Genomic DNA, 17,015 nt, shown 5'->3' with positions numbered 1-17,015 from the left:
CGGACATGAGTAGTTGTAAATGGCTTATCACTTATGAGAAATAAAAATTGAGAAATTATTTTGTGGTTATTAACCTACAGATAAGCACCATTTACCAATTAAATGTGCTGAACATTATATTACTACTGGAAAAATAATTTATAAATGTAATGCGCCAGAATCTTCTTTGGAAACTACCAGTTGGATGGTAGGATGCACATTCGCAGCTTTATGTGCTTTAGATCGAAGCAACTGATTTTTAATTAATAAGATTCTAATTAAATAGCTAACAATATCCTTCATTTATAAGATCAGCAATCAATATGACTTTATTGGTACTGAAGATATCGAATTCATAAGATAGTAAGATAACTGAACAAAGTATTCTCTTCATATTTGCTATAACATGAAATGTGCAACTATTCGGCGATATGGCATATATCAAATCTACTATATCCTTATACCATAACTTCAACAACTTAAAAGATCAAATTTGCTAAATTTTATCTCGTATCGCTCACCAAATTCTTGTTCTGAAAAAAGAAAAATCGAACACTTAAGAAGTTACTGCAAATAAAAAATAATAATTTATTCTTTGGCAACTGTAACAGAAAGAAGAAAGGAAACATTGGATCAGGCGCGTGGATTTAAAATTTGCACTTTAACGGAAGACGCCTTAGAGTTTGTCTTCGGTGGAATGACATAACCTTGTTTTCGATGAATGCGAACATGTTTGGCGAGATGATCAGAGCGTCCGAAGCGCTTGCCACACACTGTACACTGGTAAGGTTTCACGCCAGAATGCGAACGCTTGTGGCGGGCCAACTCGTCCGAACGCGAGAAACGCCACTTGCAGCCAGGCCACTGACACACAAAAGGCTTCTCGCCGGTGTGTCGACGAAGGTGCGCGCGCAGGTGAGAGTTCTTGGAATAGACTCGAGCACAGCCGGCGTAAGGACAGGGGAATATCTTGTCCTCGTCCGGGGTTGAGGCGGCCCTGCGACCTCCTCCGCGACGCTGTCTTTGCTGAGGAGCTTTTGGTGCAGCTGGCATACCAAAAGCAGCAAGTCCATTACTGGTGGGACCCGTTAGGTTCTGAAACCATTCCGGATGCGCAGGAGTTCTGGTAGGGACCTGCTGCTTGTTGGTGTTGCAGAGCAACCTGGTGTAATCCTGCTGTCCGCCGATGTTGGATAATGATTTGTTGAAGTTCTGATGAGGGTAAGAGGACGGCACTGTACCACACAGAGGATTGGAAGTCTCTTCACACGAAAGCACTGCTGAAGACAAAGCCTGAAGGTCGACCCCCAAGACAACTAGGTCATCCCTTTCCTTCAGATCGTACAAGCGGTCGAACAGGAGTTGATTAGAATCTAGTAACTGCTCAGCAGCTGGGAACAAATCACACCTGAAGATAAAATGAAACGAAAATTATACATTGCTTAGTAGATGAATGGTAATATTTTAAATAAAAATGTCGATATTAAACATAAAATTATTTAGAGGGAAATACAAACTTCAAAACTCATTGATATGATTGAAAATGATTGGGAAAACAACCAATAAGCGTTGGGTAAGGATTATTTTAAAGATATAAGAGATAGATGTAAGCATTACTTAGTCTTTAAAATATTCCAGCAGTAATACTACACGAACGGTCGAAGCGAATCATTTAATAATTTATCATAACGAAATCTAGTTCACACAAAAGAATTGAAAAAATGATACATTAAGTGCAAAATTGGCATGAAGTTGACTTAATATCGGATATTGATATGCTGTTTCGTAGTTGTTCGAGCTCTGTTTAGAACATATTTTTTAAAATCTTAATCGTTTTTACGCCTTCGCGCAATAGTATTGGAAACAGAGCCCAACAAAATGCCATTCTAAACCATCTTTAGGAGTAAAACAGAGGTACTTCATTCTCGAAGATTAATTTAACGAGCGTTAGGAATAAAAAAATATATGGATTTTCTGCAGAATTGTCTTAAGAACTGCAATTTAAAAGCGGTTGACTACTACCAGGTTCTTGTAGTCCATGACATTGAAAAATGGGTATCACAAGTGAATCGCTTACGAAAGAGGAAAGTAACTTTATTGTTCGTCATTAACGTTCCTATTTTTGTAGTTGTTTTTGAAAGTAGTGGATAAATTTCCCACCAAGTTTTTCATTCCTCTTTCTAAAGCTTAGTTAAGTTAGATGGTATAAAATTACATATTATCTGTAATGCACAGGCACGTAATGCGACAATCAGTGTGCTTTGTGATCGACTCTTGTGTGACAAACTTGTGAACCACACTTACAACTTAATTAGAAAATCTCTTCTACAGATAAGAAATTGCAAAGACGGGATCATCTTATTAGATACATGATTCGAATTGCAAGTGAAAATCGCGGCAGCAAAATATTACGAAAATTTTATATCTTATCCTATATTTCAGTTAGCTGGAAAGCGACACTTTACAATGCGCAGATAATATGTCCGCTTGAGGAATATATAAAACTGGTCTATTATTTTAAAATAATTACTCACAGAATTATATAATGGACACTATACGTATACAATAATTAATCTCGTCTCAAAATCATTTGCATACAAAAAGCCATTAATAAACATATTTTATGCAAAAATAGTAAAAAAAGCCCGAATCGAAAGGTAAAAGGCCATTTTAATGAATAAACCATTCGGCATTAAACATGCCAACAGATTGTTCCATAGTGCTTTAAACAAAAGAAAGTAGAGAGAAAACTATGTGCTATCAACCAAAATAAACAGTATAAAACCCAGACCTCATCTCATTGCCCGTGCAGCTGTTTCAACATAAGAGCAAGAAGTACTTGTTCGTGACCAAATCAAAATCGTCTGCTAACAGCCCAATAGTCAACATAAGTAAATCTGCAGAGTATTCAGACGATTCATGATGCATGCAAAGGAAATTCAATAAGGAAACTAGAAGTTTGTAAACGACATTTCTAATATTTTTGGCAACAAGTTTAGTCCTGCGTAAACCATGGCAACGACGTGTTAGTATTGCTAAAATTTTATGCCATTTATCCTACATTTCATTTTAACGGATCTGTGATTTTAAAGATTTGCTTAGTACGAACTAATACTGCAATGCCAAAATTTATTGAATAATTGTTTAAATTTAAAATATCAAAATGGGCAAAATATTAATACAAATTGCGATGAGGTAATCGAGTTTGATTTCAGTCGTATGAAGAAAACAATTTGACACATTCTAGACTTAATGTCTTCCGTTACGCGGAGGCATTACTCCCAACCCCTTTATAATTCACTAGATTCTAAACAAACTGTCGAGAACTTTGAAAGCTGTGTCGGGATGAATTGTCTTTATTTGGTATGAAATTGATTATGTCGCATATATCTGATAATTTTAAAAATTCACCATAAAAGAAAGATCTTTGACTGACTAGTAAATTAAATTTCATTTCAAAGTCATCTATAAACAGGGATCAGAAGCGCATTTATGAAACAAAATCTCGACTTCCCGCAGTTTTGAACATGAAAGCCAATTCGTTGGGCTTTCAATTTGCTTTTGATTTGAAAAGGAAACGTATCACATTGTTATATGTTAAGATTCTTATATATCTAGATAATGCAATACCAAGGAGTAGAAAATTTTAAAATTATATCAATCGATACAGTTCTTATGCAATTAACACAGAATCCACCAAAGAAGAACGACAGGAAGAGAAATAAAAGTCGCAATAAGATTAACTAAAAATTTGAAGAGCATTCGTCTCTGAAGCAAATGCGAATCAGAAAAATAGGATTAAGTGACTGTGCATATTTTGAAAACATATCAAAACATTCAAAGCTTTAAGTGTGCAGATTTTGAATTGAATGAACAGGTCGTCTGAATTCGATTGTCGGCAAGAAACTTCGGGTTTAAAGCAATTTCATTTTTCTTAGATATATTTGAAATCACAAAAAATGTATTAGAACAATTGAGAGTAAGTAACAGATGATAATTTAAAAACATAGTCGTTTGACAAAGAATTTCAGCATAAAATGAACCTAAAAAATGAATCTTTTTCAATCACAAGAACATTATTACAATCACAACATTTATTACATTTGGAAAACTAAATATGAATTTATCGCGAGAAATTGAAAATTTTTCAAATGCAAAAAACTAGTTTGGGAACAGGAAGTTAAATTTATTTTGACGGCTCTTGGTATTAAATGCAAAGCAGAGAAACTGCAAGTAATTTCAGCAATATTCTTCAATACTTCCAAGAAAACTATCTAAAATTTGAATTTGAACTCACTGTTATTCCTCAGTTATTTGCGAGATGACTTCTAGAAAATTTCAATTCGAAAAATGTTAAACGCTTTTATTAAAATTATCATAGGAAATTTTCCAACATTTAGCTAACTCTAACGTGTTATTATCAACTGAAAGCAAGATTATAAATTATGTTTGCACACGTATCATTCGTAAAACTTTACTGAATTCTTTATCGTTTGCAGTTCGTCTGAGTAATGCAAAGTAAATTTTACAGTCATTGATAAGCTAAAGCCAAAACCGCTTTAAGATTAGTCCATACTGAATAAAAGAATTTTAAATTGTTTATATGTAATAAATCTCCATTTTTCGCAGAATTGGACGACGCGACATTTTGCGCATTAACGAATAATAATAATCAGCAAAAAACAGAAAATATTAATCAGTTTACTGTGAAAGGCTTATACATAAAGTGATTTATTAACTTTTATTTGATGAGGTAGTTGACCTATTTTTTTGAAAAAAAAAAAAAAAAAAAAAAAAAACCATTTTTTGCTTTTTTTTTGGCGTTAAAACACATTTTATTTGCGATTTTTGAAAGTACTTTGGTATTAACATGAGAAATTAAGAATATATTATTTGTAAAATGATTTAATGACTTCGTACATCTTGTAGTTCAAGCAGCAAACTTTCCGCTTTGTCCTACAGTCCGCAAGTTGCATAGGATTCGAAAGATTTCGCGCTATCAGAATCATGCGTGCGAATTCTTAATCTGAAACTCTGAGTAAATCAATAATTGAATTTACAACTTTTCTTTTTGAGGTAGTCCAGTTCGAATATTAATTCGGGTAGAGAATTGGAATTTTTAGAAGCATTAAGTAACAAATAACTTTTGGTTAGAAACGCATCAAAATGTTTGTAAAGTGAACTTGCATATGTGCGTATGAGGGAATAAAATTTAGTAAAACATTGACTAACTTTTATTTTAATGATCAGTATATGGGAAAGATTAGAGTTTCAGAAGCGATTAAAAGACATTAAAAATATGGCATTAAAGTTTATTTTTGGTATATCCAATGTGCTGTTTTGTTATATTCAAATACATTTTTAATAGGAAATACTGAATAAGACACTAGTTTTTATTAATACTAATTGTCAGATTATAATTTATAGAAGCACATTTTATTTTTAGGTCATTAATTCAAGAATTTTACTTTATAAAGGGTTTTAAATTATCAGATGGGCATGAGAAACAAGGCAATGAACTTAGTCATTTAAATTAAATTTTATATTGCTGTGATATACGAACAATTTCTTCTTTCAGTTTTAATTTATTTTATGAAAAAAAAATACAGAAGACAAATGAGGTTCACTATTTGTGTTTGCAAGTGATTATTTTAGAACTATTGATATAAAGTCATTGTTTGATATAGTAAAGGAACATTTCCCTTCGTTATTTTGCTACTGCATTTTAAGACAAGTCCCAAGGTGATTTTATTCTATTTATTTCTAGAAGCTATAATGCATAATATTTAATAAACTATTTATTAAATAGCATTCGATACAGTTTGTTACTTTCTCATATTTTTAAAAAGATATCAAAAGAGTCATTACTTTTCTTCAAATCTAATTTTCTCAAAAATTTTATAATTTAATCCTATGATTTAAAGATATACAATTTATTAAATTGAATGAGATTCTGAATGGCAAAATGCGATCCATTTAAATACCTCAAAATTTAATTTCATGATGTCAAGGTTTTGATTATTTAGAGAATAGCTCGTAAAACCCAACATTCTAATTCATTTATACTTGAAAAGGCCAATCTAAAATTTGCAATTGTAATCAAGCTTTACAAATTGCATTTGGAAGCATTTGGGTGGCAATTTAAACTACTACTTGCCAGCTTACTAAAGGCTAAATAGGCATCAGAAACTGAATCAGCGCAGCGCGGTTTATATCGAAGTTCCGGCAGAACTGTTGTTACAGTCCTGAAGACATATGAGACGCAGATTCACCGAAGCAGGATTAACTCGAGAGTGTGTCGATTGCCATTCAGAACTTCAGTCTTTTCAAAGCGATTTCAATTAAACCCTGGATTAAACCAGAAAAGCGAGTAAAATTACGCACTTGAGAGCTATATATTGTACAATACATTTATATGTAGACTGACACGTTGTCACACAAACTATGCAAGCTTGTTAATTCGATTTCAAAAGACCATATCATTAGATTTATTTCAGAAATACTATAATACGAAATCAGAATGAAGAAGCAAAAGTTGTTTTTAGCATAAAGAAGGTTAATTTTAAGGACAGAACATTTTATATTACATTATATTACTTATTTGTATTTTTAAAGTCTTTAGTCTACTACATGACGATTCATTTGTATCATGAACAAGCTTTAAAATAAATAAAAAATATTCTCAAAATGCAATTTAATTTCCTTGGATTCTTATCAATATAATGGTTGGCATGAAATTAAATTTTAAATGCAAAGGATAATATTTTAAATGTTAATATTCTTTGTTTTCAATAAAAGTATAAAGAATGTTGGACCAAACAGTAAGAATTAAAAAAAAATAAATCTAGGGAAATATTGAGTTTACTTGTCTGCACAAATCGTTTGCTTTTGCATAATAAAGTTACATTTTAGCCGAATGGCAACCGATTCCTCTTACTCTTAAAATAAAAAATGCACTAATTTATTTGAATAAGTCAAAATTTTACCATATATTTAAAAAGTTAAGCTTTTAATTTTTAATAAGCAAGGAATTATACAAGAAACATACAGTATTTTTAAATTTAATTAAAATTTAGTTTTTTGTAGTTAATGCAGTAAAATGTAATGCATTGCGAAATTCGTACAAAGTTGATAGATTTTATGTGAATAACATTTAATGAGCTTAAAATCGCTTAAATGTTTCCTTTTCAAGAATATAATTTTAAAAAATGAATAAATTTATAAAATTTTTATTTTCATTTATAAAAAGAACACGAGAAATATATCCTTTTTGGACAAAATAAGAATTTTATCGCTATTATTCCATATCGTTTGTATGGCAACACTAATATAATGTTTCATACAACTAGCATTTCTTTTCGTTGAGATAATCTGCACAATTAAAGTTGAAAATAACCAGCGATTTTACATAGAAAAAGCGAAGTTGGAATATCAGTTTCTAACCTTTCTTTAATTTTAAAAAGTCCATGTAAAAACTTGCAGTTTCCAGCATCTTAATTGCTAAATACAATTTTATCGAATCTTATCGTGGGTAGAACATTGGCAAACTACGACAATAAAAAGATAAAATACAAAATAAATTTCTTAAAATATATCGAAACTATTCACCTACATGGAGAATTATCTTGAGATGAGCTGATCATCGACGAGAACTTTGAAAAAGAGGCATCAAAATTTAATGTGGCCCCCTGCTTGTCTACAGAAAGCAGCTAGAAGTCAAGAATTCCGCCTAAAAAACGGATATTTTATTTCCTCTCGAAGGAAGTTGTTCCGACTCTTTGGGGAAGGAAGTAGAAATGCAATTTCCGTTTTTGTTCATTAATGTTCTACATTCAGATTAGAGACTTCAACGTGATTCAAGAAAGGAGATTGTAGAAGTGATGCAAGGGAGATTCGATAATTCGCAGCACTCGCTGTTCCATATCTGCATCTCCGCACATTTACTTCTACACCCGATTCTCAGTATGAATAATCCTTCTCTAAAATGGAATAAGCAATGCCTGTTCGATTTGGGTTTGACTACTTTCTTAGTTCATTATATTTTTTGAAAAGCAAGTACTACTGGTTTTATAAATCCTACGTGCTCCTAAAAGCTTTAACGTGTATATCTAAATTGATAGAACATTTGAGTATTTGTATAAAGCAAGCAAATTATGCAGTTACCCAGCAAAGATTCAGAATTCCATCCCACCCTTTTAATTTTTGGTTGTAATTTGTTTTGCTTTCTATGATATATACCTGCGTGTCTATGTACCGAAACATAGAGCATTATCTCTTCTCAGACATGAAAAATTTTCGAACTTCTTTGCATGCGTCAGAAGGCATTGATATCAAAATAGTGGTACTATAAAAGATCGAGATGTTTATGTTATGCAAGAATGTTCAATCCTTAAGCTCAAATAATTGGATGCTTTATTGAAATTATAATCCAATGGTCACGTCTTTCAAAATTCAACGAATTTGGATAAATACAGGCTTCAAAAGTACGACACGCATTTACAGAACTTATTTGTTAAGACTTTGCACTCTGATGGTGCCTCTCACTCACCATTCAAAATGGTGCATTATTTTGACGTTCTATTTATTTTTTCAATTTTGATAATAAACTGCAGTAGATTCATTTTTCAGGAAAATTCAACTTAAAACAATTATATATATATTTATTTTTCGAAACAATAAACAAGCCTTTGTATTAGGTGAATTATGCTTCGAATTTCTTTTCCTACTGCAAGGGTTAAGAAAAGTTCTCATTCAATAGTGGTAGTAAAAAAAAATATGCCAATGAATTACAAATAAAATGGCAATACAGGATATATGAAATGAGACTGGAAAATGTTAAATGAATTCGATTATTTTACAGAATTCTACACTTATCCAGATTTTAGAGTTTTTGAACCAAGTTTTATAAAAATACTTAATTTTATAATTAAAACGTAACCTGGCTTTTAAAAAAATTTAGTCATTCCGATGAGATTGAAAAAATAGACATCAAAGACCAAAAAGACAAAATCGATAACATAAGATTGCAATTTTATTTCTTGCTTAAAACAAGTGCAAAGTGGGTATTATCTCATCTTGAGAGTTATTCTTATCATGAAGAGAGAAAAAAATCAGTAAAATTATAATCTGTATCGTTATTATTTATCTCTAAAACAACTATCACTTTCGAAATTCAAATATCTTTAGAAACAGATACTTTAGAACTATTCGAATTTTGTCGTTCAGTCATTAATTATTCAAAAATAAGCGAACTAAAGAACTCGTACACATTATTGAAACTTATTTTAAGAAGTATTCAATAGTTCTAGTCATTTTTCAAAATAAAATTGGTGCTATTAAGTTCAACAAGAATTTAAAATGGGGCTTATTTTAATCAAACAGGGCAACATTTTTTGATAAATGCTTATTAAAATCAATAATCAAAAAATAAATCGATTTTTAATTTTATATAAAAAAAACCGAGGTGAAAAAAAATCGAATATTCTCAAGACGGCAACATTTTTACAAAATATACTATGTAAACGTGAGGTTAGCTTTCTCGGTTCACTCGTTGCTTTCTAATTTTGCTTCTTTTTTGAATTTATAACTTATGATAACAGCCACGATCTCAGAAATTTCTTCAGCTACGAAATTTGCTTCATTCCACATCCATTATGATGAGAGTGACTCACTTGGAACGACCAAGACGAAATTAGATTTCTCATGTTTCATTTTGGAATACAGAAGTTATCCCTAAATAAGTGTGGAATCAAGCTTTTGAAAGTTCATTTCACCAGGGAGAACCCAAGTATACCAACTTTCCATCTCTGTCCAAAATAACTTTTAAGTCTGATAGTATTCTTTAGTACCACCTTATCAAATAAAATCGCCCTGAACTTGTAAATAAACCTGGTGCTTCGGTTATTTATTCAAATACATTGCAATTCAAAAGATTAAGGGCTCAAATGAAACAATGATGATGAATTCAATTATTTGGACCCAAGGAAGACAAGAATAATATTAAACCAATTTCCTCATGGAACAATCGCTTAGCTTAGCTGGGTGACAAGCTATTTAAACAACAAGTCACTTAATGTGTAGTTTATTGGTAGAACTGACGGCAATTCAATCTCTGGGGACACAGTTTTATATTGCACACAGTAAATGCCTTAAAATAAAAGCGCATTAAATCATCTGTAGTTGGAACCATTTGTCTCACCTGCTGGTGTCATCGGCAGGCAGTGAAAAAAGACTATCCGAGGAATTGGAAAGACAGAAGGAGCACATGGAGAACCTGTTGTCTTCGCATTCACAATAAGGACTCCATCCTGGTGGATTTTCGTGCAGATAGGCGTCCAGTTCGTCGAAAGCGGTATCGTCCACCCATGGTAGAGAGCCGCTGTCCACACTATCGTCGTCGGAACTGTTCATCTTCTGGACGGGCAGCAGCACGCTCGAGCCCACCTGTAGGAAATCCATTCCGGACAGGTCACTCTTCCAAGCGGGCATTTTCTACTGGACGGATGGTCGAGGGGGACTTATCTACAAAAATATTTTAACTTTAGAGAGGGCGAGACATTATTTGTTAAAACAATAAAACTAATAATTTAATGACAATTACAGCATATTGTAAGTTGTGGCTTTAATGCAAAGTAATTAGATTAATGAATTTGAGTCGGGTTTCTGTGCAAACAATTTTTTCCAGGTATGCATTCATACCTTTCAACTATTAGAAGGGAAATCTAAATTCGTTGAAATAAGAAAAAAAATAAATAAATAAATGGTAATGTATGTTATTCAAGCCATCAAAATAATCGAAACTTGGATGCTAAGCTTTTATATGCTTGAATAGACATCTACACCTAGAGACTGACGCTATATACTGACACCTAAGGATTGAATTTGGATAGAGTCCGTTAAGGTCTTTAATGGAAAGCTTTTAACGAGAAAGAATATTTCTCGAATGTGCTTACAATCGTGGTACGGTATAATAGCTAAAGATGTTCAGAAGCAAGATTAGATAAGAGATTCATTGTTTTAGATGAGCGATTGCTGTAAGAGAAGGCTAATTATGATTACTATCAAAGAACTTATCATACTTTCCAAAATCATGCATACTAGAACAAAGATGTGTAGATAGTAAATGCAATAGATACTCGCAAATAGATTTTGCGAGTATCAGCTTCGTAGTTATCAAGTAGAATGAGATTCAATTGGCAATCTTCTTTTAAGTAACCGATAATTCACTTCCGAGAATATTAATTCCTATTTAAAAAATTAAACATCTTTAACTTTAGGAATAAAAGGTAATATTTTTTATCGCTATATTATATATTCCATAAACAATAAAATATTGCTTATGATGAATAATTATCAAATATTAGATGGTTTAATTTTCAAATTGTATTGCATCTGCTAGCTTTATTATTATGTTCTTAAAAGAGACATGCTCGATCAATAATATATATTCATTCCAAAATATATAAATCTAAACTTAAAGCATAATTTATGGCTTTCATTTCATTTCATTGTAACGCGATGCATAACAGACAAAATATACAAAGTGTTCGGATGCCACTGAAAAACCTGCAGTACCAGAATACACACTTTGAGGACAATTAAAGTTGTCCCAAGAATCACAGCGAGAATAAGTATGTTATATTAAGACAATAAAAATAAGCATAAGCATGATCGGAAACAGTGGTACTTGCAAGATTTGGAATTTAAATAACTACTCAAAATAGCTCATACATTTCGAGGCATGTTCGTGGGCATCATGTGATGGCTGATTGTATACAATCCAGCAACGCAGTGTCGATAGAAATGAAGGCTGTATACAGGCAAATAACTAAGTAACTTTCTGAAGTAACTAGGATTCAGTATACCAATTTCCTTTAGACATTCCCTTGAGAAAAATACAATAGGGTTAGATCTAGTCATAGCAATGATCAAGCAGCAGAAATCCCATTTCAATCCAGTGATCATATCCATAAATTTAAAATGATCCGAACGACAGTTCTTTCGTTACATAAAAAAGACGTTATTACCGTCAATCTCTTCCCAAAGTATTCTTTGGTAAGCGCATGAGAGGGTGCAAATTTTATTTTTAATCCGAATCTCACTAATTTTGCAATTTCGGGAAATCAAAGCTTATTTTTCTAATATCGGATAAAAGCTATTTTTTCCCAACATTTCTTTCAAAAATGATATATGGTAGAATATATGGTTCTCTTCAACTTTCACGAACTTGGAGTGAAAATTTCCATCTGCACAGTTTTTCCGGTGGTGTCTAAATAATTCCAAGGTGAATTTTCCAGATTTTATTTTGTTTGGTTGTGTTTCATGGAACATCGAATTTTGAAAATTCTTACAGTTTTTACTTTCTCATAAACGAAAAAGTATGGTAATTGTCAAAAGATTCAACATTTTATCAAACCTATGTGTCAAACCAGCACAAGTCCAAAAAATACATCTTGAGAATTATGTCTGTCATGATAATTCTATGGCTCTTTGAGCTAGGTGGATGAAATCTGGTATGCAATTTTTGCATCAAATTTACAGATTTCTATTAAATAGTAAGCGAAATCAATTATAGAAAGTTGTTCTGTCCTAATACAAAGCAATGCGATAACAATAAAACAAGGGGATAGATAAATAAAATTTTGTATGCAGCTTTAACAGAGTGTAGAGCTATGCAATATTTTGAATTGAATATCAAAGGTTGACTAGCTGTTGGCTTTATATTTCGTAGTAGATGCAATAACTGAAAACAGTAAACACTTAGATGAATAAAATTTGGAGCGTTGTTACTAGAATTATATTGCTGTATTATTTTAATTTCAATCTTCTGACAAAACGCATCCAAAATGGATACTCTGTTTTTCTTTACTCTGCCACGAAGTACAAAACGCTTATGAAAACACTGAAACATGCCACTGAAAACAAAATTCTGAACTTTCATGGCGTTCACGGTTTTGCCTAAGATCCATTTTCTTTATGTTCGAGATGGAAGGGCTGATATCTTCAATAAGGAATATGTGAGAAAGTTTCGGGAGAAACATGTCTGCTTTAATTTTGAATCATTGTCAGATGAACGATATCCAATTCGGAACTCGCGCCAAAATTTCTATAAAACAAAAGTGGAAGGATGCTTGAATTCATTGAAATGATTTAATGTGCTCTAATAAGGCGATCTTTGATCTAAGCAGGGTTTGAAGTCGGAACTCTCATTCACAATCCTGACATAACCTATTTGTATTCCATGAGAAGACCAACTAGAGTTGGAAGTACACATTTTTAAATCCTAATCCGTAAGTATTCAAATTAGCGGATAGGCAAGCTTAATATTTGATACAAATTTAGAATACAGATGTAGTTTTAATTATAAGCCAAATACCAGAATTATATTAAGACTAGTGAGTTTTCCTCCTTTGTTTTGTTGGTGATTATATGAACTTGTGAGTTTCGGACAATTCCACTCATTTCACTGCTTATTTCATAGGGAAAATTGATCTTTAATTTTCATGCAACTTTAGAGTTTGTACATAAGTATTTAACAACTTTTAAGACAACTGAATAAAAATCTTCAAGTATGTGCAGTAGTAAAATATGAACATGTTTATAGTTTAGCAATGTAAAGTCTTTAAACAGTAAAAATCGAGTTTCGAGGACGAAATTTAGAATTTGAAAATATCGCTATTTGAATATATCTATCGCTTTAGAATATGAATCTATTTACAGAAATTCCCGTGAAATGAGGATGTTTTTAATAAATACAAAATCGAAAAGTTTTACTATTAAGTACCTAGATATATTTTTTAGTCTTATGGAAATTTCAAAAATATAATGATAAATATTTGAATTTAGTGCGATACGTACTTGAAAGAGTAAACCAAACAGTAAACTGAAACAAAGTTCACTAAAAATTGAACTATTTCTTTTTCATCATTAGCAATTATTAAAAAAATAAAGCAATTATTAAAAAAATAATGAAACAATAACATTGAAAAGGTAAACTAGATGGCAATTCATTTTATTAGCAAATACGTGGAAGGGCTGCACGAATAAATATTCAGAAAATTAAAAGTAAAACTGCTAAAAGTATCTCTATAACCACAAATATAAACAATTTAACAGGATATCCTGGTTCTTACAAAATTCTGAAAACTTGCATCATATTTTAATTATCCATGTCTGAAATTTAAGGCCATTTTTTGGTTTAAGTTTTAAAATCTTGAAATTCTTTCTTCATAATTAGTTAATCTACATCATGCGATCTATGACAATGCTTTATGCCATTGAAAAATTGGAAGAATTTCAATTCTTCATTTTTAATAAGCGGCACAAGAACCACAAGTTTCCATGAAGTTACCGTTACGTAACATAGGAAAAAATATTTTTATTGAAATGTTAAAGAATATCCGATAGTATTAATGTTATTTTTAAGAACTTTTAGACAATGTTATTACACCTGTTTTTTTAGAATTTTTTTTTAATATTCTATTTTATTGTAAAAGTTTATTTTCTGTTGCCCAATTAATCTAATTGATCCCAGCAAGTATGACATTTCCAGTGATGCGATGTTCTATTTTTATCAGGAAGAGTAAAAATGAAACTTTTAAACAAAGAAAAGAAAAACTATCCGTGGAGCAAGATTCCTTGATGGGAAAAAAAATTCCTTACTCACAAAAAATGAATTTATAAACATACCCAAAAGTATTTTAAAATATGCAGTAATTTATTTAAAGATAAAATGAAGTACACCTCGAGCGTCTTTCAGAATTCTTTCGGATATTAAAAATTATTTCAAAATGATTCAAGTTAAATCATTGATATCAAATAACACTTAAAGACAAAGATTTTGCATCACTGATGAAATATTTAATCTGTCAGGATTAGCTGAAATGCATTAATGCAATAGAAGTTCTTGTTTGTAACCATGGTTTTTTTTTAAAACTAATTTTGTCAAATTTTCATTTTATATTGCATCTTACAAAGAGAAAAAGGCAAGAAGAATGCGTTCCAAATATTCCTTATACATGAAATACAATTAATAAAATGCTTCATGAATGAATGAGTTGTACAAATAAAATATGAGATCTACTGGAAGTAAATCCAAAATAATTCCGCGTCTATTTGAGTTTCCCCTGACCAATCCTTTGCTGTCCTTTGCAGTTAATCTTTTGACTCTTCTAAGGCATCATTCAACATGGTCCATTTTGAAGCTTTATTTTTTAATTTTGATTGTGAAAATATCTGCAGAGCGATAAAAAGGTGTTAATTGATTTTCCTGTTAAATTCGACTAAAAACATTTATGCATAAATTTCGGAAATATAAACAAGTCCTTGTATTAGATGAATAATTATGCACCGAATTTCTTTTCCTAGCACAAAGGTTAAATATTAGTAAATGCATAACTTAAATTACATCATTTAAAAGTGATGATTGGTTAATATATAACTTGCAACGAGAAACAACTTTAAAAATGCAAATGCCTTTCAAATTCAGTTCGGTGCTTTGACGTTTATTCTTTTTCTATTTGCCTAATTATAGTCAATGTTTTTCATATTAAATGAATATAAAAAATATTCACACTAAAAGCAAATTTCGACTGTTAAATATGTATTTATAAAGTAATGGAATGAGTCATTTTCACAAATATAAGCTTTGATAATTTGGATGCTGCAATTGAAATTGAGAAATGCCATAACCTACACTTAAATTTAATGAAAAATATTGCGTATATATTTTTAATGCCTTTGAAAAAAAAAATCAAAAAATTGCTTGGATTTCATTTCAGAGATTTTTATACAAGCAAATCTGGCTATTACTAAAATCAGTAGAGTATTCTTATATTTGATTTTATTCGAAAGTAGAAATTCTCTGGAATTAGAAAAGTTAAGATTACAAGTTGGAAAAAAAAAAAAACACTTGTATATTTTTTTGTAGGAAAGAATCAAAACTTAATATTTTAATTTATAGTCTTTAATTTTAATTTGGATTTTTAATCAAATAAAAGGAACTGCTGCTAAGCATCCAAACATTATTTGCCATTGATTTTGTCACATGTTATCATTTTGGCTACTTTGGAGATATCAATTAACCAAATTACCAAATTTTGTCTATTTCTAAAAGTAATATTGCAAAGCTTAAACTGACTTTTCTATGAAAATAAGTTTTTTTATTTCAACTTCTGGAATAAAAATATTTTCGGTAAATAAATTTAACAATTCTATTAGTTTACTCTGTATAAAGTCGTTGACACAAATATTTATCACAATGATATTTATTTAAAAAAAATCAAAAGAAATTCGAAAGTAGGATTTTCAAATGAATGGGAAGTTTGATGCTTTAAAAAGAGAATTTGACAAAGATGAAAATGAAGCATGTATTTGAATATAGAATGATATAAAAAATTGTAATTAACATATTTAATAAAGAAATAACTGGTATTCTATATATATGGTATATTCTTTTATAAAAGGGTACCAATGCAAATTAAATAGCGATTTCGATTAATTTTGTAAAACGAATTACTTGTCAAAATAAGTTATTTTATAGATGAGCGATAAATTGTATATAATGCTGTATTGCTTTTACATTTTCATTCAAAATACATTTTGAATTTTAAAAAGTAATATTTCTATCATGTTAATTTACTTCATTGTATTACTAAAAATTATGATTTTGAAACCTAAAATTGACAGAAGTTGTCATATAACTGATATTTTCCTCGAGAAAAATTGTTGCACTAGTTCACTGTCAAAGACGTCTTTCAGTGATGATGGCTGGAGTTCAATTTAACAGCATTATGCTACTTGAAAAACAAGGTTTTGCCAGGGATTCTTTAGTGAAACATGAACTAATTTGAACACATTTAAAAAAACAGCTCGTCATTTTTAAGAGCAACAGTCAAATACCAAATGGTGAATATAAAAACATTCCAGAATATCTAGCAAAAACTTATTTCGGGAGCTTTCAGAGTAAAATTTCGCATTTTATCATGAACTTTGAATTTTTTTTTGTACACTACGAAATTGTCATTAAAAGTCAACTT

At 30.7% G+C, this 17,015-nt stretch overlaps 1 protein-coding gene across 3 annotated transcripts in view; it reads right to left on the bottom strand.

Moving 5' to 3' along the window:
• Positions 1–547: 547 nt before the first annotated feature.
• Positions 548–17,015, bottom strand: part of LOC129981159 (Krueppel-like factor 7) — a 73,973-nt gene continuing 57,505 nt past the window's right edge. For all 3 annotated transcript variants that reach the window (XM_056091870.1, XM_056091871.1, XM_056091869.1), the window contains exons 3-4: positions 10,178–10,500; positions 548–1,387 (exon numbers count right to left, since the gene is read on the bottom strand). In XM_056091870.1, coding sequence (XP_055947845.1) covers positions 613–1,387; positions 10,178–10,467 — 1,065 coding nt within the window. In that variant the 5' untranslated portion in view covers positions 10,468–10,500 and the 3' untranslated portion in view covers positions 548–612. The remainder of the gene's footprint in view (positions 1,388–10,177; positions 10,501–17,015) is intronic.

The sequence above is a fragment of the Argiope bruennichi genome, chromosome 8 (assembly GCF_947563725.1).
Source record: "Argiope bruennichi chromosome 8, qqArgBrue1.1, whole genome shotgun sequence".
NCBI lineage: Eukaryota > Metazoa > Arthropoda > Arachnida > Araneae > Araneidae > Argiope > Argiope bruennichi.
The sequence above is the reverse complement of the archived record's forward strand: the minus strand, read 5'-3'. Positions and strand labels throughout refer to the sequence as shown.